Source organism: Fusarium oxysporum, chromosome 2, assembly GCF_000149955.1.
Source record: "Fusarium oxysporum f. sp. lycopersici 4287 chromosome 2, whole genome shotgun sequence".
In the NCBI taxonomy this organism is placed as follows: domain Eukaryota; kingdom Fungi; phylum Ascomycota; class Sordariomycetes; order Hypocreales; family Nectriaceae; genus Fusarium; species Fusarium oxysporum.
This window is the reverse complement of record NC_030987.1, coordinates 1,523,951-1,551,310: the sequence shown is the minus strand read 5'-3', so window position 1 is coordinate 1,551,310 and position 27,360 is coordinate 1,523,951. Positions and strand designations below refer to the sequence as shown.

The 27,360-nt window shown below is 48.5% G+C and overlaps 11 protein-coding genes across 14 annotated transcripts in view; 5 read left to right on the top strand and 6 right to left on the bottom strand.

Annotated features, from left to right (window-relative positions):
• The first annotated feature begins 56 nt into the window (after positions 1 to 56).
• FOXG_06110 (uncharacterized protein) lies at positions 57 to 2,386 on the top strand. Its single transcript, XM_018384633.1, has 2 exons — positions 57 to 471; positions 526 to 2,386. The coding sequence occupies exons 1-2, from the start codon at positions 349 to 351 to the stop codon at positions 2,323 to 2,325; spliced, it is 1,923 nt and encodes a 640-aa protein (XP_018241767.1). The 5' UTR covers positions 57 to 348; the 3' UTR covers positions 2,326 to 2,386.
• On the bottom strand, positions 581 to 5,482 carry FOXG_06109 (uncharacterized protein). The gene is made up of 4 exons (XM_018384632.1): positions 4,441 to 5,482; positions 3,756 to 4,069; positions 3,415 to 3,702; positions 581 to 3,366 (listed from the first exon to the last, which is right to left on the bottom strand). Exons 1-4 carry the CDS (start codon positions 4,790 to 4,792, stop codon positions 2,758 to 2,760), a joined length of 1,563 nt encoding a protein of 520 aa, XP_018241766.1. The 5' UTR covers positions 4,793 to 5,482; the 3' UTR covers positions 581 to 2,757.
• A 2,321-nt stretch (positions 5,483 to 7,803) lies between these two features.
• FOXG_06108 (uncharacterized protein) lies at positions 7,804 to 9,294 on the bottom strand (the record flags this gene model as incomplete). Its single annotated transcript, XM_018384631.1, has 4 exons — positions 7,804 to 7,868; positions 8,639 to 8,663; positions 8,720 to 8,905; positions 9,169 to 9,294. The coding sequence occupies 4 exons, from the start codon at positions 9,292 to 9,294 to the stop codon at positions 7,804 to 7,806; spliced, it is 402 nt and encodes a 133-aa protein (XP_018241765.1).
• A 1,148-nt stretch (positions 9,295 to 10,442) lies between these two features.
• On the top strand, positions 10,443 to 11,144 carry FOXG_06107 (AraC family transcriptional regulator; the record flags this gene model as incomplete). The annotated part of the gene is made up of 1 exon (XM_018384630.1): positions 10,443 to 11,144. One exon carries the CDS (start codon positions 10,443 to 10,445, stop codon positions 11,142 to 11,144), a length of 702 nt encoding a protein of 233 aa, XP_018241764.1.
• A 1,238-nt stretch (positions 11,145 to 12,382) lies between these two features.
• FOXG_06106 (uncharacterized protein) lies at positions 12,383 to 13,505 on the top strand (the record flags this gene model as incomplete). The annotated part of the gene is made up of 2 exons (XM_018384629.1): positions 12,383 to 12,574; positions 12,624 to 13,505. The coding sequence occupies 2 exons, from the start codon at positions 12,383 to 12,385 to the stop codon at positions 13,503 to 13,505; spliced, it is 1,074 nt and encodes a 357-aa protein (XP_018241763.1).
• Positions 13,506 to 13,614: 109 nt separating this feature from the next.
• Positions 13,615 to 13,905, top strand: FOXG_19182 (uncharacterized protein; the record flags this gene model as incomplete). The annotated part of the gene is made up of 1 exon (XM_018399383.1): positions 13,615 to 13,905. The coding sequence occupies one exon, from the start codon at positions 13,615 to 13,617 to the stop codon at positions 13,903 to 13,905; it is 291 nt and encodes a 96-aa protein (XP_018241762.1).
• FOXG_06105 (uncharacterized protein) lies at positions 13,888 to 18,260 on the bottom strand. Its single transcript, XM_018384628.1, has one exon. The coding sequence runs from the start codon at positions 17,043 to 17,045 to the stop codon at positions 14,352 to 14,354; it is 2,694 nt and encodes an 897-aa protein (XP_018241761.1). The 5' UTR covers positions 17,046 to 18,260; the 3' UTR covers positions 13,888 to 14,351.
• Positions 17,408 to 20,371, top strand: FOXG_06104 (altered inheritance-mitochondria protein 31, mitochondrial). Of its 3 annotated transcripts, XM_018384625.1 has the most exons (3): positions 17,408 to 17,610; positions 17,668 to 17,738; positions 17,794 to 20,371. In XM_018384625.1, the coding sequence occupies exons 1-3, from the start codon at positions 17,552 to 17,554 to the stop codon at positions 18,336 to 18,338; spliced, it is 675 nt and encodes a 224-aa protein (XP_018241758.1). In that variant the 5' UTR covers positions 17,408 to 17,551; the 3' UTR covers positions 18,339 to 20,371. The 3 variants fall into 3 exon arrangements, with proteins under 3 accessions (XP_018241758.1, XP_018241760.1, XP_018241759.1); XM_018384627.1 differs by having other exon boundaries at positions 17,668 to 20,371; XM_018384626.1 differs by having other exon boundaries at positions 17,408 to 17,738.
• FOXG_06103 (uncharacterized protein) lies at positions 18,324 to 20,678 on the bottom strand. Its single transcript, XM_018384624.1, has 2 exons — positions 20,445 to 20,678; positions 18,324 to 20,381 (listed from the first exon to the last, which is right to left on the bottom strand). Exons 1-2 carry the CDS (start codon positions 20,508 to 20,510, stop codon positions 18,621 to 18,623), a joined length of 1,827 nt encoding a protein of 608 aa, XP_018241757.1. The 5' UTR covers positions 20,511 to 20,678; the 3' UTR covers positions 18,324 to 18,620.
• Positions 20,679 to 20,907: 229 nt separating this feature from the next.
• FOXG_06102 (uncharacterized protein) lies at positions 20,908 to 25,454 on the bottom strand. 2 transcript variants are annotated; one of them, XM_018384623.1, is made up of 2 exons: positions 21,255 to 25,454; positions 20,908 to 21,189 (listed from the first exon to the last, which is right to left on the bottom strand). In XM_018384623.1, the coding sequence occupies exons 1-2, from the start codon at positions 25,174 to 25,176 to the stop codon at positions 21,179 to 21,181; spliced, it is 3,933 nt and encodes a 1,310-aa protein (XP_018241756.1). In that variant the 5' UTR covers positions 25,177 to 25,454; the 3' UTR covers positions 20,908 to 21,178. The 2 variants fall into 2 exon arrangements, with proteins under 2 accessions (XP_018241756.1, XP_018241755.1); XM_018384622.1 differs by having other exon boundaries at positions 20,908 to 25,454.
• A 1,235-nt stretch (positions 25,455 to 26,689) lies between these two features.
• Positions 26,690 to 27,360, bottom strand: part of FOXG_19181 (uncharacterized protein) — a gene marked incomplete at its 3' end in the record, with an annotated part of 2,374 nt that continues 1,703 nt past the window's right edge. Inside the window, exon 3 of the mRNA XM_018399382.1 lies at positions 26,690 to 27,349. Within this exon, the coding sequence (XP_018241754.1) occupies positions 26,690 to 27,349 (660 nt within the window). The remainder of the gene's footprint in view (positions 27,350 to 27,360) is intronic.

Sequence of the window (27,360 nt, the reverse complement as noted above, 5' to 3'; positions counted from 1 at the left end):
CGCTGCCGTTGGCAGTAGTGAATAGAATGTGGAGAGCTGACGGAACTGGAAGGAGCAAGAACAGGAGAGGACCAAGGACGGTGGATGTGGATGTGGGAGTGGAAGGAGGGAGGTCCTGGCGATGATAGCCGAGGATCATACGCCTCAAGGTACATGGGCCTGGCTACCTTATTCCATACTGAGGTAGTTTCTAAGGCTGAAGCTCTCACAATAAGTCAAGCTCAGAGCCGGTGTATGCATGTCCCTCGCCTTGCGAATGTACATTAAACAGAGAACCCGCCTCTCCTTGTTCTACAAAGATCTTCTAAACTCCACATCTACATCAGGCGAGTTATCACAGCTTTCACAATGCAGACCGCAATACGTCAGAGCTTGAAAAGAACACATCTATCCTCAAGAACAATCCTCAAAACATGTCAAGTGAGAACACTTGCTACATCCAATCTAAGCATTCGATGGGGCCCCAAAGAGGTACGGCCTCATTAATATCCCATGCACTCACAGAGTATTTCTAACATATCATAGCCTCCTCTTTATAATGGCACAATCCCAGAACATTTTGCCTCAGTTGTTTCAGCCCACGGAGATCGCGAGGCTGTCATCGCTCGTTCTCCAGGCCCTAATTCCCATGAGTCAACACTAACATACTACGCCCTTGACTCGTTATCCAACAGCCTCGCACATTCTCTCTCTTCACTCGGCGTGCGAAAGGGAGACTGCGTGGCCGTATCTCTCGGCAATGGCCCTGGATTCGCAGCTTTAACATACGCCTGCTTCAAACTTGGTGCTATTCTCGTGCCGCTGAACCCAGGCTTCAATGAGCAACAAGTAGCCGCAGCGCTGAAGCATCTATCTGTGGAAACGCTCATCATCGGCGCTGTAACGGACCTGGCTTACAAGCCTGGAAGAGGCCGAAGTAACCAGCACTTGCTCCAGAGCATTGTGGGAGATGTATCCACGTCCAAGATCCAGAGCGAGACGGTCCCCTCTTTGCGTAACGTTGTGGTGCTAGACAACCTGGCGAGCCATCCAGATATCAAATTCGACCTCAAATCATGCCAGGCCTTCACTCCCTACCAATCTCTAGTCGACGGCTCAGTTCATACAGTAAAGCCAGACTCTCCTCTGAAACCAAGCGATGTCATCAACATCCAATTCACATCGGGCACGACCTCGCTCCCCAAAGCAGCCATGCTCTCACATCGCGCAATTCTCAACAACGGTGCTTTGATAGCGCATCGAATGGGTCTTCACGCCGATGACCGTATCGTGGTCCCTCCCCCGCTATTTCACTGTTTCGGCTGCGTGCTGGGATACATGGCTACGGCTACGACAGGCGCTGGTATTCTTTTCCCCAGCCCTGCGTTTGACCCTGAGGCTACTCTTCGCATGTGTGTCGACCATGAAGCTACGGGTCTTTATGGTGTGAATACCATGTTCGTTGCTGTTCTTGAGGCCCTGGATCGAGGCAATGTCGTCTCACAACCACCTCGTCACCTACGCAAGGGCATTGCTGCTGGCAGCAGCGTCCCTCCCTCTCTTATGAACACTTTATACGAACGTCTTGGTCTCCAGGATCTAGTTATCTGTTATGGTCAGACCGAGACAGCTCCCGTGAGCTGCATGACCAGCCCCTCGGATCCTTTCGAAAAACGAACCTCATCCATAGGCCGCGTCATGCCTCACACAGGCGTCAAGATTGTAGATCCCCTCGATCACAGCAAGATCCTCCCCATCGGAGAACGAGGCGAGCTTGCTGCGGCAGGCTATCTTGTCATGGAGGGCTACCATGGGGATGAGGCTCGAACAGCTGAGGTCCGCAAACCGGATCCGGAAGACGGAACAATATGGATGTACTCTGGTGATGAAGCCGAGATGGACGAACAAGGCTACGTGCAGATCACTGGCCGAATCAAGGACCTCATCATCCGTGGCGGAGAGAACATTCACCCGCTAGAAGTGGAGGATTGTCTTCTCACGCATGAGGGTGTGCGAGAAGCCAGCGTCGTGGGTGTCCCCGATGAGCGATATGGCGAAGCAGTCGCTGCATTTGTTATCCCTGCGCGAGGATGGACACCTCTAGATCATATGAAAGATACAGAGGAGGCGCCCATTGATAAAGCAAACGCTGAAGAGCCAGGGACTTTGTCAAGGGACGGGTTAAGACAATGGGTTGCGACAAAGCTGTCCAAGCATCTCGTACCCAAGTATGTGTTCTGGATCGATGAGTATCCCAAGACACCAAGTGGAAAGGTGCAGAAGTACAAGTTAAAGGACTATGCGAAGGAAATACTCGGTGACGAGGACAACAAGGCGGCGCAGTGATGAAAGGTTCAATTAAAGTAATTCATTGCATTGACAGCGTTATAATCGAGGTATCATTCGCAAATGGGCTATCTTTCTTCTCTTGAAAAGCCAAGCAGACAGATGATCAAGTGTTCCCATCCAAAGCCTTTAGAAATCGTCAAAAAAAGGACTCTTTTTTATCTTCGTTGCAAAGAAGCAATCGTCGTCTCTAATGGCGGCCGTCTATTCTTTAGCGGAGCTCTCCAATGCAGACCCAACGAGGTTCCTGGCCTCGGTTATTTTTCGTTAGCTCCCATCTACCAAGTCGTTGTGATCAAGACAGCGGGCAAGATATCTCCTCCCATAAATGCAAGCCCAAAACATAAAAGTGGAAAAAAGGTTCAAAAATGTGAGCATCACTCGGATGTGGAACGAGAAAAATGCCGTTAAACTCCCAACACATAGCTTCGTCTAGTCGACCTGCTTCTCGCAGCCAATACGACCTAACAACTCCTTTCGATCACTGTGGCCAGGGAGGCTGACTCCTGAACTGCTGGCTTGTTTCTTAACGCCTGATCGTCGCTCCCAGTTTCGGAGGTCGAGCTCTTCGACGCCAACCTCCTCCTCCAGGGGCTGTGCCTCTTCGTAGACAAACTCCTCTTCCTCCTCCTCTTCGCCACCCTCGTCGTCACTTCGGACATCTTCAGCATCGCCTCCCTTCAGGACCTTGATAATGACGCGAACGATCATGGTAAACCAGCCGATGGTGATGACTTGGAGGAAGAGGAGGGGAGCAAGGAAACTCCACTTGATGGTCTCATTATAACAAACAAGGCCTTCAGGGTTGATGAAAGGGTCGACCAGATATTTCCAGCCGGCTGGAGGGTCGATGGGACCAATCATATTCTCGTTGTTCCCCTTGAAGCAACCAGTGGGCATGATCCGGGGAGTGTCTGAGTAGATGGACCAGCAGACCGCAATGTATAGGACATGGCGAGCAATGAACCACGAAACTACAAAGAGGCCAAACATGACATCACAGACTTTCTTGAAACCGCAATACTTGAGGCACTTGGCGAGCTGCACTGAATTAGCAAGTCGACTGATAAGTAATGTAAGGAAACTTACAGGGAGGAACAGATCAACAACATCCATGATAACCAGGATGAAGTTACCGACACGGGTGTGGTGGTAAGTGTAGCAGGCGAAGATAAGAGCGGTGGTGACAATGTGATGGGTAAACATCTGCCAATGGTCCTTACGGCGCTCCTCAATGTTAATAACAATCATCTGCTGCAGCCAGAAAGCCCACTGGCAGAGGAGATAGGCCTTCATGAGTCCGTCGAGCTCGCGGTTAGGCCAGTCGGTCCAGAGATTCTCCATGCTCATGTAGTGAGGGGAAGTACAATAAATGTACTATACAGACGTCAGCGCATGCTTCTCACATCTTTGAGTAATATTAAACTTACCACGCCCCAGGGCCAGAAAACAGTATAGTACACCATAAGCCAAGCTTGCTCGCTGAATCGGGTCAGGTTCTTGCGGTTGCTGATGCCCTGGAGTCGACCAATGGGTGCAAGAACGTATTCCATGGTGGCGGCACGAAGACCGGTGAAGAGAATAACGCAGAAGGTGATGAAATAAGCATCATCGTAACCGATGCGATACTGGCCGGATTGAGAGCTGTAGTAGCTGAGGTGGAAGAATTTGTGGGTGTGTTCTCGAGCTTTGGGGATGAAAGTCTGGGCGAGGAAGATGAGAGCGAGGAGGTTAAAAGAGAGGCCTAAAATGGAAACCAGCTGTCAGCTTGAGTTCGGCAGAACAAGATAAAATGGCCAAATCAGTGCACACACACGGACGCACACCAGCAGGCGATCAACCTGTCAAGTCATGGGAGCGAGGCGTTTAGGTAGCGTAGCGTAGCAGGAAAGGACCCTTAGAGGCCTGGGATGGTACTGTAGGGATACCGTGCCACGCGGGGTCCTGCTGAAGTGCGACACCCTCCTATTCCCAAAGTGTCATTAACCAGGGACAAGTCTGGATTTTGACTTGACACCCTTGACAGTTGACACCCCCACGACAACGACATGGACATCGCCCGTTCGCTCGCAATCCATGATCGGCAAGAAAAGAGGAGGCTGGAGAGTAACGTACCGATTTGGTTCTCGACAAACCAGCGCGAGAGATGCTTCCAGGTGCTCTCCTCCTTGCGCTTAAGTCGGCGGACAAGCACTGTCTTGTTCCCGGCAGTCTGCATGTAGAGTGGCCCGTTCATGTTGGGCGTGCTGTTGTCCTTCTTGAGTCGTGGTCGCGGGGCAGCAGTGGTTGGTGAAGTGGGATTGGCGGTACTGCTCAAGGCTGAACTGGGGCCTCTAGCCTCGTCTGTTGTTGTGATGACAGTCACATCTTGTCGAATGACTGTCTCCTCTACAGCTGTCTCGTTGCTGGTGACAGAAAGTCCGGGGACGATCTTGTCCTCGACCTGCATGACTGGATGGTCGCTCATTGTTGAGCGCCCGTGGCAGAAATGATGTACTCTCGTGCAGTTTTCGCTTCGTCTCGTGTAAGAGGATGCTGTTCCCTTTGTCTTATCTTTAGACCAGGTCCGTGGTAGGGAGGCGTTGAGCTGTGGCTGGCTGCTGCTGTGGGCGGAAGGAGGGAGGGGTCCGCAGGTCGGAGTCGGAGGCCACAAAAAGATGGAAATTTGGGGGAGAGCAAGAGATCAGGGAATTGAGTTGAGCTGCGTTGCGTTGGTAGAGATCAGATCAGATAATGTACCTGAGCTCTGAATTGTTCTCGTAACGTGGGGAGGAAACTTTCGGTGGGAAGATATAGCGATGCAAGGTTCAATCGAGATCCAAATCAAATCAAAAAAGTTAAGCAAAGATTCCCCTGTCGCTTTTCGCTTTTCGAGGTTGCGCGCAGCTAATCAGATGTCGAGTAAAAGCCGTTGGAGTTTCCCAAAGGCTTTCGTTCTCAACAAGCAAAACTGAACACAGTGAACGGCGAATGCAATGCAATGCCTGAAGGTAACGAGTATGGAGGAGGAGAAGGAGTAGGAGTAGGAGGAGAGGAGAAAGGGAGGAGGAAAAGAAAAGTTCAAGGATCGGGCAGCCAAAGGAACCTGAGAGAATGGGATCCCGATGAATTTTGAACCCCCGAGAATTAACTTGAGAACTGGCTAAGAGGAGAGGCTCGTAGGGGGTAGGTAGCGCACTGCACTACATCCATGGTAGCGGGGGTATTTTACGGGGAGTAGGCAAGCCAGTTCCAGTTCCAGTTCCAGTGCCAGTGCCAGTGCCAGGGTGTCCACCTTCACTGTACGTACCTTGCTGCAGAGCTGTTGAGGGAGAACCTGAGTACCCCACCTCACAGCGGGCATTTTGAAGGCGGTGAGCAAAGAGATGCAGCTGGACTGCATTGGCACTGGATCTGATCTGAGATTGTTTGATAGAGGAGGTATTGCTGTTAAAAAAGAAAAAAAGAAAAAAGAAAAAACCATTTTACAGGGGAGAATAGGACCAAAAAAAGATTCAATTGACCTCAATTGGACAGACAAGAGTTCAGTAGAGCCATGAGAAGTACCGTATTATTGCCTCGCAGTGACAAGAGAACAGATCCATGAATCGATCACCTTGGTTCTCCTTTTGATCAACAATATTTCAGCACATCATTCACTGCAGCCGGCGCTTGTTCCTCTTCTCATCCCTGCATCAGCCAGAACATCCATATCCATTTAAGCAATTCCGTTCCGAATAAGAATAAGGTGGATGGGTGTCACCCTCCACCAGTAGAAACAAACAAATATTAATTATACTACCCGAGCTACCACTGTCTGTCCAGGCCTCATTCCAAGGAAATTTCGAGATTCTAGATGGCCCTGGACTAGATGGAATGACCCTAGCTCCAGGGGACGGAAGGGGTCCAGCCACCGTTGCTCAAAGCTTTCCATCTCGTTGAGACGGAGATCAAACCAATGAGAACAGACGATTCTCGCGTCCCCTTATAATTTATTCAATCTTGCCCCTCCCTATCTTGTTCTTCTTATTGACAGCCAAGGTTTCTTAAGCTTTTAGCTTGGCTAGTAGCTAGCACCCTACCTAATCTGAGGCGAGGACCGTCAGAACTGCACCGTAGATCTCTCTTGGTTCAATACCCGAGTTTACCCCTTTTCTTTGTGCCAATTAACTACATCCACATGCGGGCCAGTGGCGGCTCGCTCCCGTAAAACCCTAGTTTTTCGCATTGGTTAAGTTTGGTGGGAGGATGTGGAAGCGAAAAGTAAGAAAATTAAACAGGCACGACACCAAAATTTTATGCGTTCAAGATGTCATTCTCGTGTGATTTATAGATGTGCACTACGCTTCTGCAAGTCAAGCTGTTAACTTCCTTGGATGGGATGGAACCCAGTGAAATGCCGCTGCAAGGCCCATGCTCGGGTCTCTCATTGATTGACTTATTCCCCCGCTATGGGGCCCGTTCTACCGTTGGCTGCTTCAGAACCAGCATCTTCTGGGCTGATGATGATTTCCTCAGAATCGATTGGCCAATTCATGTGGTGGGCTCATGCAACCTCGGTACAGAAGCACGGGCTGGAATTGAGATGGATGATTTGACTCTTTAAACTCTGCCCTTGTCGCTTCTATTCAGAGATTGCCAGTTTGAGTCAGTAACTTCAGTAGCTGCATGATACATCAGTCACTGGTGACGAACGAGAGAGCTTCTTGGAACATCGACGCAGCCATTCGCATACTGTATGCACATGCAGCCTGTGTTAGCTTATTTACACCTCTTGGAACATCAACATCTCGATCCACTGTCGAAGCCTCCTCCACCGTCTTTTCAACACGAGACGGATCAATGGGTATTGTTTCAAGTTATCTTGCATGCCCCTCCTTAGGGGAGTCAAGAAAACTTAGAATCTATATTCTAAGTGACAAAAGATTTGAGTAAATTTATTAAGACTTGGGTAATTTTAGTATAACTTGGTAGGCACCTAAACTCGTTATTTTTGATACCCTCTTTACAGGTCGGAGGTTTTCCTGCTCCCTGAAGCACTGCTGTCGCAATCACCAAGGTTCTTCCAGCTTTGTTTACCCGTGGTTGAGATATAGCTGATACATGCTCTACAACCTGTCTTTTCATAACCCAGTGATTACGTCTAATAACTGCTCTGTGACAGTAAAACCCCGTGATCTGATCTATGTTTCATCTACCGACTACAACTCGAACGACTTGGACATAAAGCTGCAATCTTGCGGAGTAGTACTCCACATGCGCATATCTAGCCTCCCAAATTAAGCTACAGATCACTTGTTGGTCGTGACATGTTTCTATAAAAGTCGATGTGAGATTCGGCGTCGGAGTCGTTCACTCCGCAATCCATCCGCTGACTACTTTTGATCAAACTTGCAATTGGACATTGCAAAAATACGCCGATAATTGCTATTTGCTGAATTTATAGTTTTTATCTTTGCGTGCCATGACAGTTACCTCACAAACCTCCACCCCTTCAACTCAGGTAGCCGTGCTAAGAATGAGGTAGAAGTTTCCCTTGAGGCAAAGAATAACCTGAACTCCTACTAGTTTACTGCAGTCAAGCAGTCTTTGCCTAATTTTATGGTCTTAGTTGGAGAACTCGGATGCTCAATATCTTCCTTCTAAGTTATGCACGTCTTGAAATGTCTATCCTAGGTAAGAGTTGAGATGGCGCAAAGAATGAAGATATGTCGTTTGCTGGTGATCATAACAACGCCCCTTCTTCACCACCTTCATCTGCTGAAAGTGCGACGTCTGAAATACATCAGCGTGTGATGTTCGAGTCAGTATAACTCTATCGTCTCCTATACTCTGCAGGTGGTCAGCGTTTGTCATCTCAGTATGGGCATTCGTCTTCTTTTCCTTTCCATGGCCTTTTAAAGCCATGATAATTATGAAAACGGTCATGGATTGGCATACGCCTGTTAATAAGATGAGCTATGTCATGATCGCAGTTATACAGGTTCCCATTCCAGACCAAATTGAAGGTATCTTGGGAGCGAGCAAGCATATAAACCACAGAACTGGTCCCAGTAAACGCACTAATTGGTTCGTGAACTCTTTGAGCCCGCCAAGGAAACTCTCTATTCTGTCGTTGTCGTTGTATGTTGGATTAGCCCCGGCTGTTAGCATCAGTCTGCGAGTGTTGAGCCGCTGGAGCTCGCTCTCTGGTATTACAGTCCTGGATTGCACTTGCAATCCGGAAGCAACTTAATGCCAATGCCAGTTCACGACATGTCGACTTACAAGGCACGACAGTCGTCTTAAAATGCCACATGATCGACGTCGAGCCCCTCATCCAACAAAAACTTACACATCTCTGGCTGATCCTTGGGATGCTAAGATCATTAACGAGTCTCAGGACACAGTGGTCAATTGACATATCCATACTTACTGACAACAATGATACACCACGTTGGTCGTGATCTCGTAGAGAGCCTGACCGCCCTGGAGCAGTTGCAAAAGCTCTTGTAGCTTGCCTTGTCTCACGAGCTTGAAAACTCGCAAACTTGGTGGGCGAACTTTGTCCACCTGCAATAATTTCTCTCTGAATAAGAGAAGCCACTGACATATGCTGGTTCTACTTTCTGTTCGGCAAGTAAGTCACTGACATTTTATAGTCAGCCAAATGCCCTTTGCCCGATGATACAGTGTTGCTCACGTCGCCTCTTGAGACCGTCGCCCGTTTCCTCTTATGAATAATGGACCAACTCTCCAGATTCTGATATCTGCTTCTCCATGGGCTATCTCCTGGTATAGCATGGCGCCAATAACCAAACAACTTTCAGTTTCTATTGAATCAGCAAAAGTGAGTGAGCTTGACTGAGGCCATAGTTGACTTACTTCGAGAGTAGATAAACAGCGCATTCTGGTTGAAGGATCGAATTTATCGACCGCGCCCTTTCTCCACGTTTTCTTGTAACTTGTGATTCTTTCTATCCCGAGCACTCTTTGACATTGTCTATACATTATCTGTGACTGATTCCATCAACTCATTATTCTCAGCGTAAACGTCAGCAGCGTCACATTTCTCATCTGTAGGGTTACAGAGGCGGTCGATGCTCTCTGAAATGACCTATCTTTTATTAGGTCCGTTCGTGCTTTGTTCTCCTTCGTTTTCGCGTTTTTATCCCTTGCCGGTATTCATTGCTCTCTAGAGTTACGTGATTCCTGATACCATTGAGCAATGAGGGTTTTCGTGTGCAGAGTTCGAGTTGCCGATGGACGAGATCGAATCGATTGCCTGTTGAATAAGCGACAAGCTATTTCGTGAACCAGTGTCTTGATCATTATGTCGAGTTGTCACGTCGTTCGCAAAGCTGAGTTTCTTCACTATTGATACAAGTCAAGCATCTATTAGAGCATTACTCCACTGTATCTGTTGCCACATCTACTGAGTTTCATCTCCCAAGCCGAAGATGGCATTGCTGTCTAACACCAGTGATCATCCTCTATGATTAATACATTAATATATCATTTTGCTTTTATAAAACCACCATTGTTATACTAATCACAAACTGACTTTAGAATTAATGCTTTTTCAACTCGAGACAAGTTGTCATGTCGTTCTTTGAAGGTCGAGCTCAACCCTGACCTTCTTGTTCCATGCGCGAGACGTAGACATCAGCTTGCATTCATCATCACAGGGATGAGGGCTGAGGTAACAGTCTCGATTCGAGGTAGTTATGCCAAACTTAGGTCAAGGGCTCGGTGTACAAAAAAGTCATCATAAGTTCTGTTGTCTAGTATTCTGTGTTTCTTCTAGACTTAGAAGTTCTATTTCCATACAATATTTACATATAACAAAAGTAAGAGTGATACAACCCAATGGTAAGGCAAATCGATCTACATCAGTAGATTTAATTCAGTAACTTTGACATAACGGTTTAGCAAAGTGTCAAAAACGTATAGAACGATACCAGTCATCCCTGCGACCACCTTATTCGAAGCTCTATACCGTCTATATCTGACATGCTTTCTAATTAGTTCATTGGTCATATTGATAGCAATGCCCCACTAATCGCCATTCCGTTACTTCCTCTGTCACCCTAGATCACCATCATTAATTCAACTTCAACTTGTTCATCAACTTTTCTATGCATTTAGCAAACTTCTCAATGGATCCATCAACTCTTGGTTTTAAACAGACCTTGAACTTTGTAACACTCTTCGAAGACGAAATATCTCGATGGGATGCCGTCACTTCGCGCAACACCCATGCGGATGGTTTCTTCGTCTATGCAGTTCGCACTACCAAGATATTCTGCCGACCAATATGCAAGGCCCGTCTTCCCCGCCGAGCAAACGTCTCATTCTTCACCAATGGCTACGATGCCCAGAAAGCTGGTTTCCGCCCTTGCAAACGCTGTAAGCCCGAAGTAGCAGGGTTCATGCCAGAAGAAACAGCTGTGCGAAAGATCCGGGCGTTTGTGCAACAGCAGACAGAGAAACAGGGCGACGCAGAAGCCAGGCTGAGCCTCAGTCAGATGGCGAGGCTGACTGGGTTGTCTAAGTGGCACTTTCATCGAGTGTTTAAGAAATGTGTTGGTGTGACACCAACAGAGTATCTGAGAAAACAAAGACAAGGTCAAGGCGTCCAGAGCTTGTTGGAAAATGGAGAAACAAGTTGGATTGATAAACTGGACTTCGAAACTCTGGGCCAAGAAGACTTTGACTTTGCTTCTTGGGATGAACCTGTGGTTGGCTCAGGGTATGCAACTACAGAAACACCATCAACAACTCTCAGTGGCAGTGGCAGTCCATGGTCTATCGAGGAATTCTTGATATGGCCAGAAGAGAATAAACCGACGCTTGTGTAATGATTTCATATCATGCTGGTCCTTCAACGTAGGCTAGTTGGGCTTGCGTTGCCAGTTTTCTATGATATATGGGGCAACTAAGCTTCAAAGGCAATGACCAAAGCTCACGATGAACACAAACACCGTCCCAGTCTGGCGGCGCTTTGCACAGACATTTCTGGGGGTCTTGCACGTGTTGTTTCTGGTGACCAAATTTGAACGGCGTGGGTAGTTTCGGCAGTGTTTCACATCTACAACACATTTGGCTGAACTATTTACAAGGATGCTCAAGCGAGCCTCAACCGAAACCCCAAAATCACGGCAACCATCTGTGCCGGTCGCAGTCTGTGCATGACGATGGTATCGACTAGGCAATTTCCAACTGGAATTGTGTTGGATGGCCGAAAAAAAAGTTAGCTTGACAGCTTGACCAGACAACTGAGTTGCGGTATTCTCTAGTCCCTTGTGGGCAGGATTTTTGTGCGTTGAGAGTTTATCAACACCAACACAATTCAACGATTCTACCAATTATCAATGGATCACTTTTCGAGGCTCTATTTCAGTCTTGAACCAATTTCGATGGCAGCCGCCCATTCAACTATTTACTACCTGAGAGATACCATCTGATGCGGCAAAGGACTCGGGATTTCCGTATCCGAGACCTGCGATGCCTCGGAATCGCGGAGGAGGCTTTTCGCGACACATGCCTGTCACTTGGCCATGGCTAAGACGCTTGGAAACTATAGGCCATCCAGTTAAGCTCCTATAGTCTAGGCTCTATTCTTCGACAGCAACACTAAACAACGAGACGCCAACCCCATCCCAGGAGTCTTGTCAACCCTGGGGAGAACCTCAAGTTGGAAACGGCGCTTACTGATATGGTTTCGTCAAACAATATCGTAGCAGGTCATGTATGATCGCCGTAACGAGGTTCAGGCTGATTGCCAAGTTGCATTGATTCAAGCTTATTCAAATTTAACTACTCGATAATGTTGAGAGAAACATCTATATAAGTGAGACGATCTGTCATCCAGAGTTAGAGTTTCCCTTCGATCATCATCATCACTCACACAAGCCTCTTCTCAGCATCTGCTTCTCCTTCCCTTCTCCTTTGCTTCTTTCTGCTGTTCTGTGAACGCATTCGCTTCGACCACTCCTTCAAGTTTAATACCTTCTTTTTGCACCGCTGGTTGGTTGCTTTGATACTCTTTGTAAACCTTCCAACTCGTCACTATCACTTAATCGATACAACATTCATCATGGCTTTCTCAAAGTCTATCATCCTTGCCGCTCTCCTGGCCTACGCCGAGGCCCGATTCGGTCAAGAGCAGGAGCCTGTTGCTGCTGTCCAGGCACTTGGTGATGCTGGATTCGGTGACCCTGGTGTCGCTGCTACTATTGCTGGCAGCATCCCTGGCGCTCTGCTCGCAGCTGCTAGCCCTTGTGACAAGGTATGATGTATTGGGTTGTCTTGAAATCACATCAACTAATATCTTCCAGCTCACTATCGCCGATCAGATGATCACCGAGTTGGGAACTGATCAGCAAGTTCTCGACGCAGCTATTGGTCTTGTTGCAGCTGAGACCAACTTCAACCCTTCAGCTGTTGACAGACCTTTCGTCTGCGCTGACCCCAGCCTACCAGCCACTGCTGCCCTTCGCGGCATTGTCCCTCTCGTTGACCCTGCTGTTGACGGTGCAGCCACTGAGAATGCCAACTCGGCAACCTCGGTCACAACTCCTTTCGATGCTGCTGGCCTATCACAGGCTGAGGTGATGATCGCTCAGGGATTCAGCACCTTCACAGCCGTTGGTGCTAATGGAGACCAAGTCCAGCTTGGCGGCCAAGACGGCGCTGCCGCTGGTGGTGCCGGTCAAGACGATGGCCAAGATGACGGCACCGGTGCTGGTGCTGGTGCTGGTGCTGGTAACGGTGCTGATGCCGGCGCCGGTGCGGATGCTGGTGCTGGTGCTGGTGCTGGTAATGGAGGAGCTGCCAACAATGGCACTGCTCCCGCTGATGGCCAGCAGGGCAATAATGGCTCGGATAACGCCCAGGATGGAAACAACGCAAATGACGATGAGGATTGCGAAGAGGATGATAACAACAACAACAACGGCAATAACAACAATAACGGAAACAATGGTAACAACAACAACAACAACAACAATGGCAATGCTAACAACGGTAACAACGGAAATGGAAACCAGAACAACCAGGGCGGAAACAATGGCAATGCTAACAACGGTAATAATGGAAACAACAACAACGGTAACGGCAACGGCAACGGCAACGGCAACGGTAACAACGGAAATGGAAACCCAGAACAACCAGGGCGGAAACAATGGCAACAACGACAATGCTCAGGATGGTCAGGATGATGCTGCAGATGACAACAATGCTGGAAATGGTGCCGGTAACGGTGGAAACGCTGGCGGTAATGCTGGCGGTAATGCTGGCGCTCTCGACTTCGGTGTCTGCCAGCCTACAATGGCTCGCGTTGGTGGCCTCAATGGTCGCCCAGCTGACGAGTTCACCTTCATTCCCCAGGATCCTCTCATCGCTGAAGGCCAGCAGGAGGCTCTCAACCCCAACATCATTACCAACCGTATCTGTGATCAGCTCACCAACGTGTGTGACGCTAGTGCCGATGCTGTGGCTGCTTGTGAGGATGCTCAGGCTCAGATTGAGGCTTTGGGAACACGGGATCAAAGCACCGCTGACACATGGAACGCCCTGCTTGGCTTCGACGGTGTTGATTCTACTCAGCAGCAGGTTTGAGAAGGGGCTGTGAGAGATGATCGATCGATGGGTGCATGCTGGTCATGGGGGGTGGAATAGGGGGCTCGAGTTGAGCAAACATATACGAGTAGTACTTCAGCGTTGATTTAATACGAACTCGATTGCTAATAATTATGCTTGATCTATTGTGCGTGTTATTTTGTTGTGTGATTTTAAAAATGATATTGTATCTGCTGCAAACGAGCAGTCATGCAACATTAGGCATAGTGGAAGCAAATATCATGCCTACTCGCTATCATACGCACACTGTCCTACGCTAGATATGTGCCAATTCCCTTCCTTTCGCTATGTCACATAAAAGCTTTCAGATGCTATGCAGAATCTCCCCAAACTACCCCGAATGTAAAAGGATGAACACCAACCCGGGCACACATTTACTGTGGAGCCCTGGCAGGACGCGTTCGAAAGCGGTTTCAATGCCGTGCTTAAGGTATACAAAAGTCTATCCAGCTTCCGAGATAATCGAGTCTGTTGCCCTGATGCTCCTGGCTCTTATAGATGGTCTCAAACTCGTCAAAGCTTAGTTTACCCCACCCTCCTCTTTTGATCGCCTGGGCCTCAGCAAGACTTAGGCGTTTCCAGTGTCGCAGCATGTCTGATGTGGGAGCGCTATCGATGTCATCCTCTTCTTTGGGTACGTCGTCCTCGGACGTGTTTGGTAAAGGCTGCGTAATGGGGTAGAATACGTAAGCCGGAGAGGTAGGTACATCTTCGAGTGTGTTGGGCCGGAATTGTGGAAGAGTGGGATCCTGTTCTTCGTCTTCAGAAATTGGCATGGTTGCCTCGGTTTCTGACCCTGAAACGGGCTCTGCCGTTCCATCCTCATGGATGATTTCAACCGTAGTATCAATCTCGATGGCATTTCGTCCCTCTGGTAAGGCGATAGTATATCCAGTTTCGGACAAGAGCTCCTCAAGGGTCTTATCAGCGGCGGATCTAACCTTGGAGTCACCCTGACTTGTAGCCTTAGACTTATCATCATCGCTAGGCTCGATGGTGTCTAGTACGTCCTTGTACTTTGCCCGTTGTTCTTTGGTTTCAGCTGCTTGCACAGCAAGATCCTCAGCCGGCTTAAAAATGGTATCAAGCAACTCATTAAATGCTTGCTGAGTGACCTGGTAGAGAATCTCCTTGCCAGCATCGCGCTCGGCGTGAGGTATTCTCCATCGCGGGGCGTGCTCAGAGGCACTGCTAGGAGATGTCGTTTTATCATGGTCTTCGTCATCAGTGAGATTTCCGTTGGCAAATCTGACCTTTGAACTAGTCGGTGTCGTCGTAGAGTCGTTTTCTTCGTCGTCACTAGAGGCTTCATCCATCTGGCGAAGATCCATCAGAATATCTTCACTGCCTGCCCAGTCATCAGGGGCAAGGCCTCCTTCTTCCTCGTCGAGATAAAACTGCCGCCTCTTCCATCGCTCATGTAGCTGATTCCGTGCCATGTCTCTTTTACGTTTATCCAGTCTAGGGGCCCTGCTGCGATCCTTAGCAATGGTCTCGGCTCTGATCTCACTTTCCGTTCGTGAAGGACCTCCAGTCTCATTTTCCTCATCATGGGTCCCGTTCAGGCCATCTGCAGGTCTGTCACCATCAACCTCATCATCCTCATCATCTGTAGGCTCCTCAATCTCAGGATTCAAAGTCTCCATTATGAGGCCTGGAAGCTCCTCCAAGGTGGATGCCGGTTCCAATAGCGTAACCCAATAAGTACGATCGGTCTCACTCCCACTCAAACGGCGAACTGTTCTCCAGTTGCTATCTGTATCGTTTCTGGTAATGAACTGTCTTCTGGACCGGAATCGATGATCAGTTTCACAGGCAAACAAGTTCGTTAGAATATCGCCGCGGGCTGCTGTATCCCCGCGATCTGGCGCAACAACGTGCTCATGCCCTTCAGAAATATCCACACTGCCATCTCGTTGATATGTCTTGCCCTCGTGCCGGAATTGTCCTTCACCAGGAGGGACTCGACCCTCGCGTCCGAACAGACTGCTCAGTGGTTGACGACTGGTGACGAGCTGTTGAGCTTCGCTGCTGGCGAGTAGCTGATCCTGAAGGCCGTCTAAGATATCTTTGTGCATCTGCTTGTATAGAACATAATACGCGCGGAACATGCGCAAGAAGTCTTTGCGATCAACATACCCATCGCCATCCAGATCATAGCCAGAGAATATCTTCCGCAGTTTATCCTTTCGCTTTCTGTATGATAATCCATGGAGAAATTCTGTGAAGCCAATCAAGTCATCGTTGTTAGAGTCGTAAAAAGAGAACATTCGATCGTGGATAAGGTTTGGTGCCGCATGTCGGGAGCCTCCTGTAGGAACAAGGCACCGCTCGAACGTCTTCCGATCCATTGCGACACACAGCTCATCGGGGTCATCTCTCCATTCCGAGTTAGCCATAAAAGTCCATTGTTCCCAGAAAGCCTCTAACTCTGGCCGTTCGAATCCTGTATCTTGTGACAGCTTGGGTATCAAACTGCGGGGCAGAGTCCGTCGGCAAGTGTCTGGGTCCCCGGTATACCAAACTTGCTGCATTTGTCGCGGACCAAACGGCGGTGCTGGGATTCGGATTTTGTAAAAGATATGAGTCTTGATGTGAACTCCCTGGGCTTCGCAAGTTTCGCAAAGATCAAAGTCGGCACAGTTTGCGCAGCGGTAACGAACCCCGCGGATGGGAACCATGCCACATGAATTGCATTGGCAGCCTCTGTGAACGCATCCATTTCTGCGTGCATTGTCCTCTGAAACGCGAAAGAGAAGGGTGACGATGTTGTGGCCAGTTCGTTGATTAGAAGGAAAACCGCTGGGATCGTTCCACCACTCGTCCCCGCCATCAACTATGGTCTCTCCATCGCCAAGGGGCTGAACTGGATCAATATTGGCGTTTTCGTCACCCGGAGCCTCGGATGAGGAACTTGAGCCATCCTCGTTTCTCCGATTCCGGCGTTGACGTCGTACTGCGTTGCTTCTGTGTAGACCACCACCAGGCAGAGACTCGAAACTTTGCGACCGGACCTGATATGCGTAGTATCCGGCCGAGAGCGCGGCCACAGCAGAAACTACGGCCACAGCCAGTCGCGGCCGGGTAATACTCTCGACGGAAGGCGTCGGCAACCACATCGTGGGCTATATCATGGATATTGCATGATGCTGAATCTAGGCGTGTCAGGGGAAGTTGAAAGTCGTAGAGTCGATCGACGGTGACTGTCGAGGGATAGATCGGATCGGATTCGCGTCTGTCGTCGTTTCTGTTCGGTAGTGAGGTACAGTACGTTCGTAAGGCAATACTAGAATGAATAACAAATCTGTTCTCTGTTTCTGATGATGACAAAGCTACGGGTACATTGCATCCCAATAAGCTCATTAATGCGATCAGTGCTGTGAAGTTTCGGTGGAGCAGCGGCTAGGCCAAACACGGAAAGGCCGATCGATGGTGCTTGGACTTGGGCGTCGGGCAAGGTACGTAGGTACTTGAATAGCGGAGCCCACCCGTCAGCGAGAAAAGTGATGATGCTTGTACAGATATGGATGCGATCATGGGTAGGGTACCTCTGTAAATCCTCAGCCCACTTCCTCACGAATTCAACTTCACTTCTGCACCAGCGATTAGGCTTTATAACAACACAATGGCTGATGCACCCCCTTCCCTCCCGGGCCCCATGCCCTCGTCCTTTGACGGCGACCAGTATGCTTCAATTCCAGCTTGCTATACCGTACAGTCCCCGCTCATGCGATAGTCCAGGGAACTTCAGAATGAAAGACCAATGCAAAAGGTCCTCCGCAAGATCAAGGAGGAGCCATTGATCCCCCTCGGTATAGAAAACATCTCGGACTATTTGCCGCACGAGACAGCTTCTAATAGCTATAGGAATGGGCCTGACCACTCTCGCCTTTATCAATGCCTACCGAGCTCTCCGCCGTGGCGATTCAAAACAGGCGAACCGCATGTTCCGAGCCCGAGTTGCAGCCCAGGGATTTACCGTATTCGCCATGCTGGCCGGCAGCATGTATTACCAGAAAGACCGCGAGAAGAGCAAGGAGCTCCGCCAGCTCCAGGAGCAGAAGGATGCTGAAGAGAAGCGACAAAAGTGGATTCGTGAGCTCGAGGCCCGAGATGAGGAGGAAAAGGCCATGCGTGCGAGACTCGAGAAAAAGAGACAGCAGGTCCAGGCCCAGCGGGCCGAGGAGGCCAGGGCAACTGCAGAATTGCAACCCGAAGGCAACGAAGCTTCCAGTAATGGAGGTATTCTAAGCCGCATTGGTTTATGGCCACAAGGCAGCAAAGAAGAGAAGAAGGATGATGACAAAACTGCCGCACAAGCTGTCGAGGACAACGCGAGCGCAAAGAAGAAGAAGAATCCCAAAAGTTCTCTGGGCGATCTCGGCGAAATTATCTCAAAGAGGAACGACTGAGAACAAAGAATGTACATTAGGAGCAATTGGTCATGATGGAGGTCTGTATAAAAGTTTCGCATGCCGATTTATGGCAGAAGGACATTGTGTACGATAGACAACGGGCGGTACCTTCGAGTACAGTGTGGCTCTACTCCCAAGCTAGGCAAATGTTAATGATTGTTTATGTTTGTTGAGTTTGAAGATTGTGAAGTTTCAAGACAGGCAGTTGCTAAACCGATGTGCTATCCAGGCCCTAAGAACATATATTGTCTGGTAATGCTCAATTTCCTAGGAGTTGCTTCATGTCATAGACCCTCCACTTCGGTTTCCTCCAATTAACCCCGCCATCTCAAGTAACGCCCGGTCAGCCTCGATATCGCCATTTCCAAGATTGATCTTGCGGCGAGCTTCAGCTTCTCGTTCCTCCCAAGCCCATTTCTCGGCTTGGGCTTGGGCTTCTTTATCACCGCCACAGCCCCAAACTTCGAGACTCTCAATCTGGAATCGGTCCTGGAAATCATGCTTTCTCACCACACTCGAGTGAAATGCACCTCCTCGAGATGTAAAATCGTGGTTGAAGACTGCAAACTCGAACGAGTCGTCAAGTAATAATGATACAGGGCCTAGGCGTAACATGTCGGCCTTTCTGTGAGCTTGAGATGGGTGTGGATGAGAGCAACCGAACGACATCATGGGATGGTGCGCTGGTGCTTTTGTGAAGGTGACATAGTCCTTGTTAATAGTTGATGCCGGGAAGACATCGTGAATTGGTTCAAGTTGAAATAGTGTTGTTTCTGAATCGCCGAAGCATTCCCGGTGGGTGTGTTTCCAGGGTTCACGAACGTAGACACCAAAAGTGAGCCGATCCGATTTGCTACCGTGAGGGAACCGCTTCGGAGGCAAGGATGCCGCGAAACTGCTTTCTTGACCACCCTCCGGCTTATCTCCCAGCCGTGTTCCACTCACCAGGAGCAGTGTTGGAGCTTGCCAGTTGAAAACCTTCGTCTGGAAACTTCCCATGGAGAAGCCGGCATCATTGCCTGAGTAAAGGAGTCTCACTCGCCGGAAGAGATCTGTTCCAGGAAGGAAAAGTGAGATCTGGGACAATGTGTTCTGATTTAGTATGTCGCCGGTGTCGGTCAATAGAGGTTGTGCTACTTTTTGAGATGAAGTAGTAGCTGGGGTATCATTTTGATGTTTGGAGAAATCTAGATTTTGCGAGAAAAGAAAGCGCTCAAAAAGACCATTGAATCCACGAAAGAGATTAGGGCAAATCACAGGTATGATTGTTCTGAAGTGGTTGTACTTGATGCCAGTTGAGGTTTCGGCATTAACGAAGGAGGCAAGAATGCTTTCAGCGGCGCTACGGAGGCCTTCGAGTTCTTGCCCAACAACCCGGCTTGAATACATCGAGAGGCTTTCTTGAGGATCAAGCGGAGCGGCAAGGAGAAGCAGCATGACAAGTTTTCGGAAATTGTCAGTTGGGATCGTTGCGCCATGAAATATTGGCGCATGGCCCTGGTCCACGGCATCCTTGATGTCAAGCAATTCAAAAGCTGTCAATACGAGGTCGTCGTCCTCACCGTCTTCGTCTTCGTCGCCAGCTGCATCAACCGCGAAACCGGCCACACGGGACCTGACCTTCTCTTTATCGTCTTCGGACTCGGTAGGTGCGATATGTGACGTGTCTGGATGGGCTCCTGCTTCGGACATTTTACGATCAAAGACAGCTAAGCTCTTGAACAGTAGTTTGGTCCTATCTGAAGAGCCCCGCGCCAATACGGTTCGGTAGCGCTCAGTCATGATGACGACCACCATAATCATCCGCTGAAACTCCAAGACTACAGGTGCATCTCGAAGAAATGGAAAAGCGCCGATATAGGATACCATTTGGAAAATAACTGGCGAGGTGCCGAGAATGTCTGGTATTTCCAGGTACCGGGCGATAGTGTCCTCTTTCAGGTATTTGATAGAGTCCTGTTGATCCGCAAGGCTCTTGAAAACATCTCTGAGTGAGTATAATTCAAGAGAGGTGAAACATTTCTTCATAAACTTCTCCGTCTATGAGATCGTGTTAGCGGTATTCAGAATTGGCTCTGGTAACGTATGATAGGAGAAGCTCACAAGTTGTTGGGTTAGCTCTTCATGCGACCGCCGCTGCGGATGCTCATCCGAAAGATTCTGACCCATTTTGCAAAGGCCACTGCGTTCGCATCACTCTGATACTAACAATTAACGATGGTATGCAAAGGTGAAGTTGAGAGTGCCTAGACGACTTCATGACATTCCGGGCCCTCAGTGAGGTAAGGTGAGGTGAGGTAAGGTAAGGTGGGTGAATTGCTGACAGGGAAGGTACGTACACATACCTACGTAATGATTCGCTCCTTCCCCTGTCCTGTCGCTCATCCTTCATCCTCATCCAATCCAATGTGCTAAGCATTTAGGTAATGACGGCGTCTTGATCGACTTGATTAACACGTGAATCGGCGGCATCGTCGGCCCGGACTTTTATGACTTCTATCGTGGGATTTGAAGCTATTCCTAGAAACCAAGATGCCGATGCCAATGCCAATACCAATGCCAATCATGCAACTGAATCAGGTCTCGAAACGGATGTATTCATTATCCAAGGTAGGTGTGTAAATACTGATTTGGGTCCAGTAAACAGACCCTGCGAACAAAACCAATCAAGTAAGTACCTTTGCCTCTAACTACTGATCTCTGTATCTCAATCTGAACAACTTCTGCTTGACTACTCCTTCACACCGCTCTCATCTTCCGTCTTCTTCTTCTTAGTGCCCCAGGCGTCCTCAAGCTCGCTAACGAACTCATCGCACCATCCGTTTGCTTTTGTCTTTTCAAGCTTCTCCTTCATTTTCTGGTCAGCCTCGGTGAGCTTCTTATCATCGGTGTCCTTACGCTGGGGATCTTCACCTTCTTGGCGCTCCTTCTCCAGGGCCGACTCGAGAAGTTTGTTCACAACCTCAGAGTGCTTAAGGTCGTCCTTCTTTCCCTGCTCTGCGGTCTTCATCCTCTTGAGCCCCCAAAACTTCGTGACCTTGTCCAAGAGTCTGCTATCCAGCTCCTTGGCCTCCAAAAACTCTTCCCTGGTGAATTCGTCGAACTCCAGGCTCTTGGCGATTTCCAGGCGTACCTCCTTCTTGATAGATTCTAGCTTCAGCTCTTCCTCCTTAGGCTTGGGGGATTCCTGGCCAACAAGCTTGAGGAGTTCTTGGTGCTGAGGAGTACCAGCATCCTTGGAGACAGCCTCGTTGAATTTCTCGATGAGAACAGGGTTCAGCTTAGATGTGTTGACGAACTCATAAGCGAGTGACTGGTCTAGCTCAAGCTTTCTCGCGAGGGCCTGGCGCTCGTATTTGTCCAGCTTAAGCAGACTTTCGAGTTGCTTCTCGGTAAGCTGGTGTACAGATCGCTTCCGTATCTTGTCTATCCCCTCGGCTTTCTCCCTGGCTTTCTTCTTGGCTGCGTCCTCAATTTTCTTCTTGGCTTTGTCCTTGACTAACTGGTCATCTTCACCGAATCCCTTAAATTCCAACGCCTTGATCTGCTTGACAATGTCTGCATATTGAGGGTCTGATTGAACTCGGATCCACTCATGGTTTAGTTGCTCGAGATTTTCACCCTTATAGACTTTGTTCTTCACGAACCATTTTCGCAAATCTTTAGGCAAGTCAAGCTTTTTGGCTGCAGCATCGCGATGCACTTTAGGCATACGCCCGATCACACTTAGCTGATTTGGAGTGAGCCTTTTCGGCTCACTGGCCAAGACTTCCTCCCTGGCCTCCTCCTTGAACTTGGCCTCCTCCTTCATCTCATCTTTGGTCAGGGGCTTGAGCTCGTCCTGGGTATTCTCGTCCTGACCCTTAGATCGCTTGGACTTGGTGTTGAACTCTTGAAGGATCTCTTTGTATTTTGGATCGTTGTAAATGCGGGCATACTCCCAGTTGAGCTTGTGAATCATATGTTGGTCGAGCTTTCCGCAATCTACAAACTCATCTGTGAGTTTCGCGGGAAGATCGAGTTTCTCTGCCACTACGCGTCGTAGGACTGGATCCATGGCCTCGATCTTTTTAAGTATCCTATTGGGGATCTTGGGCGGGGATGATCGCTTCCCATGAGACTTGAGCTTCTCAAGGATCTTCTTGTATTTGGGGTCCTTTACAATACGCGCATACTCCTTCTCAAGCTTCTTGATAAGGCCGGGGTAGAGCTTTCCGGCACTCACAAACTCTTTTTTGAGTTTCGCGTCAAAATCGAGTTGGTCTGCAGCTATGCCACGAATCATAGGATCCATAGCCTCGATCTTTGCGAGCATCTCTGGAGTGAGCTCAGAAGCAGATCTCTTTCTGTCGGAAAACTTGCGTTCTGTGTTGATGTACTTGATGAAAGGTGCGTACTTGGGGTCATCGACGATGGTAGCATACATGGCATTGAGCTTGGTAATCAGCTTGGGGGTGCAGTCCTTGAACTCGCCGAATTCCTTTCTGGTCTGCTCATCAAGGGGCAGGCCCATTGCGAGTCGCTTTCGGTCCTGTGGCTTAAGGGCTTCCAGGTTGAGGATTTGAGTGGTGTTGAGCTTGGGTACAAGCTTGTTCGATCTCTTGGCGTGAGGCTCACGACGAGACTGGTGATCCTTGTATGCCTTCGTTTCATCTTCGTGGTCCTTATGATGTCCAGACTTTCTGTAGTGATCGATGTGCTTACGATCCAGCTTCACTCTTTGATCCAACGAGCCACGCTCGCTATCATCGTCGTGCTTGTACTCAGAATGCTCCTTATACTGGTATCTTGGCTTGTCGTATGAGTAGTGGTCCTTTGATTTCTTATAGCCCCCATGGTGCTCGGCCTCTTGATCGTCATGATGAGGTTCGGGCCTCTTAGGTTGCTCATGGTCCTTGTCATCATGTTGATGATCCGGCTTCCTATAATGATAGGTTGGCTTGTGCTGCGAGACGTGATCCTTGCTCAGTTGGATATGCTTCTTCTCATCATCATGCTTATAGTCGAATTTCTTCTTGTACTGAGAAATAGGCTTATCATGCGAGTATTGACCCTTCTCAGAGTCCTCATGGTCATGATCATAGCCGTTCTTCTTTTCGTCATGATGTGAGTCCAACTCCTGATGTTTATAGCCTGGCTCATAGTGAGAGGAACGGTCTTCGCTCAGCTTGATATGCTTCTTGTTGTCATCATGCTTGTACTCGGCATGCTCTTTGTATAGGTAGGAAGGTCTCTCATGAGAGTGGTGCTCTTTCTCGGACTCATTGTACGAGTCCTGATCGTCTTCGGATGGCTTAGACTTCTTGGAACGGTCTTCAGGGGCTGCCTTCTTGACAGGAAGAAGGTCGAGGAGGGATTCAATGATTTTTTGCAGTGCTTTCTTCTTCTCTTCACCAATTTGCCTATCCTCTGCTTGATTAGACTTCTTGTATCCATTCTTGGGCTTATAATGATGGTGAGTGTCCTTTGATGGCCTCGAATGGGGTTTCTTGTCATCGGGGTAGCGATTATTGTGAGGGTTAGGGTGGTCCTTATCATAGTAATCATGAGAAGGATATGATTTATACTGATAGGATGGTTTTTTGGGAGAGCCATGGTGCCCATTATCCTTTTTGAAAAAAAGGTCGATCAGGTCGAGAATCCTCTTGGTAGCTTCCACAACAGGCTTGGGGCAGTGCCCTTCAGTGTGATTGTGACCTTTGCTTGACTGGGGGTACTTCTTTTCACTTCCAAAGTGACCCTTGTCGTGACTATCATAGTGCTTAGACTTGATATGCTCACGGTGAGGCCTAAGAAGGGAATGGGCTTTCTTAGCAGTTTGAGTCTGGTTTTCCTTGTAGAGTTCATCAGAATGTTTCGATTTCCCGTCCTGATAGAGAGACTTAGGAAGGGAATGGTACTCCTTTGTCGGCTTCTTGTGTTTCTGCTCGTCATCATGCTCGTACTTGGGATACTTCGTTTCATGAGTCGACTCTTGCGAGCTTACACGAAAGATTTTGACAAGTTTGGCGTCGCCATGATCATGCTTCTTGTCGGAATCATGATGAATCTCGTAGGTTGGAGCATGAATGTTGATGTCGACATCGCGCTTGACGTCCATTCCACCTCGATGAATAAACTTGTACAGTTTGCCATCCTTCGAGTTGGTCTGTTCCTTCTTCTCTTCCTTATCATGCTTCTGTTCATATTTGTGCTTGTGGTAGCGCTTGGGGGTCTCCAACACAACATCTTTGAGGAAAGGGTATTTCTTTTTCGCTTCCTTCTTCTCCTCCTTATCATGCTTCTGTTCAACTTTGTGCTTGTGGTAGGACTTGGGGGTCTCCGACTCAAGATCTTTGAGGAATGGGAATTTCTCCTCGGTTTTCTTCTTGGCTTTCTTAAACTCGTCTGTGTGGAAGATGAGTTTACGTTCCTTATCCTCCTCCTCCTCCTCCTCGTCTTCTTCACCATGATCGTGTTGCTTCTTCTTGAAGTCATGGGAGTGATGCTTCTTGTGATCATCATCATGCTTCTTGCTCTTATGATGATGGCCATATTTTTTGTGCTTCTCCTTTACTTTATGAGAGTGGTGAACATGTTCTTCCTTGTCATCGTCATCATCGTCGTCGTCGTCATACTCCTTCTCTTCATGATGATGCTTGTGGTCCTTGGGTCCATAGTATCGGTGTGAAGTGATCTTGGTGATCTTTTCGTAGCCGTGAAAGTTGTTCTCATGGGGGTCGGCATCATTGTACTTGTGTTCTACAACCTCCTTCTTGATATCATCCTTGGGGAGGACTAAGGCCAAGCCCAGCGATGCCAGGAGGGCAACGAGAATGGTGTCGGTCAATCTCATGATTGCCGGCTCACTCTGGCAAATATTAGATGGCCAAGGTAAACGAGGGATGATATAGGTAGTCACAATCGAGCTATGTATCAAGCACAGAAGATAGAACAAGTGGTCAGGACAGGGAAAGAAGCACCCTACTTATACCCAAAGAGGAACCAGATATTCCTCGTGATCTAGATAAACTTCCTGTCCCCCTCTTTTTGATAGCATCATAGCCATCATAGCCATTAGCATGGCTGGGCGTAACTCGAGACTCGTCTAGAGACAAGAGAGGGCCGCCTCCTGTTGCTCATACACGGATGGCTGAGGACGCTGAAACATATCAACCGAGCAGGGGTTCCATATCGTACGGTTACTCGTTATTGCGTAAGTTCGTCAAGGTATATCGATGACTGCTACTGTCACAGCTCTCCGAACCATTGTTTGATAAATAGTAAAGTGCACTATATGGTTGATTGTATGCGTAATTTGCTTGGCTGGCGAATCACAACACCAAGTATCATTTTTCTTCCTACCGATAGACCTATGACTATGGTAAGGTCCAATCTATCTGTTTGATACTCCTGACTGAGGCAACAGGTGAGAAGCCTGCCTATGGATGCACCTTTTTGGTCTCGGAACTATCAAGGTCTAAATTCAGCCTCATCTACAAGTCAATTGCGTGATTTTGATATTGTATTCTAAGGGACGTGCTTGAATATCATCATCATCGAGATAATCAAAAGAGGATACAAGGCTCAGTAGAGGCAACATACTCGTTTGGTAGTCTTGGATGTCGAACTCGTTGCACTTGCATTCACAACAATCGTCATGTCATGAAATCACAGTTCATGACGATGCCAAAACGTAATTACCCATGACGGTGATGCCTCTCCGCAGGCTCATGAGTTTCGTTACTACCTACCTAGGTTAACGTTCAAGCTGGTGGAGAGTATATTGCACTCCTCGAACCAACATGAATGGAACGACTTCCCAGAAAAAGGCGTGACAGATCCTCAACCAAATTGCCACATGTCACCATAAAAAGTTGCAACTCAACTATATTAACTTCACGCCTTCTCTCAAGCCTTAAATCCTGTCTCCTCGTTCTGTCTAGTGGAAAGAATATGCTAGAATCTCGATATGCTTCCGGTAGGAACTTCAACGCCTCTATCGTGGGGCCCAAAGGGTCATCCATACACCATGAATGATACGTAGAAACTTGGTAATTGACCCAGAGATAATAAGGGGCGCGGGATGGTGCTTGATAACCAGTGAGCAAGTACAAATCCCGATAATGATAATTCGCCGGACAGTTTCAAGAGGTTTGGATTCCGCCAACAAATCTCTGCTCTTCTTTAGTTCAACATAATCTAGGTAACTTATATGCAAGTAGCGCCTATCCATCCCACGAATAATGTCCCTGTCAACACTCCTAACTTCGCCAAAACAAAATGCCAAACTCCATTGTAAACGCACCAAACTAAGAATCAGTTTGTGCAACTCATAGTGAAAGAGATTTTCAAAACTCAAAACATGCTTAGGCTTCGTTGTCCTTTGCAGAAACTTGATTGATCAAGCGCTGGTATCTAGCTTCAGCCTCCTGCTCAGCATATCGAGCTGGCTTTGACAGCCGTCCTTCTACTGGTGGAGTTTCAGAATTGCCTTTGGACGTCCAAAGAACGCCAACCTTCGCGGCGGGTTTCGGCTCTATTGCCGAGTCAGGCTTTGGTGTCGAGCCGTTTGTCCTGGGTTCCTCCGAGGCCGTGCCGTCTTTCTCTCCGTCCGAACTGGCTTTCGGGAGCCTCATAGCCAGGAGAACATATTCAGCGCGGGTCATATGATCCATGACATCGTCCATATAGCGCCTGACCTCATCTTGGGGAGCGACCACTCGTGCAAGATTCTCCAGATGGCGTCCAGATGGCGTGAAAAGACGTATCGTGACAGGCTGGTAGTAGTCTAGCTTTGGGTCACCTCCATATTCAGATGTGCTTCCCTTTCGAACAATTAGAAATGAAGCCACAACTTGCTGGCCAGTCGTAGTTGGTAGATATTCCAGAATACTGAATTTGGGGAAAAGATATCGGTCACCGCTTCCAAAGTCAAAAACAACAGCAGTAATGTCTGGTTTCGGCGCAGGTGGTGGCCCCTTTGATCTGAGAGCCTGTGGGTTAGGTGGAGGTCCATTATGGGGTGCCTTTTGTGTCC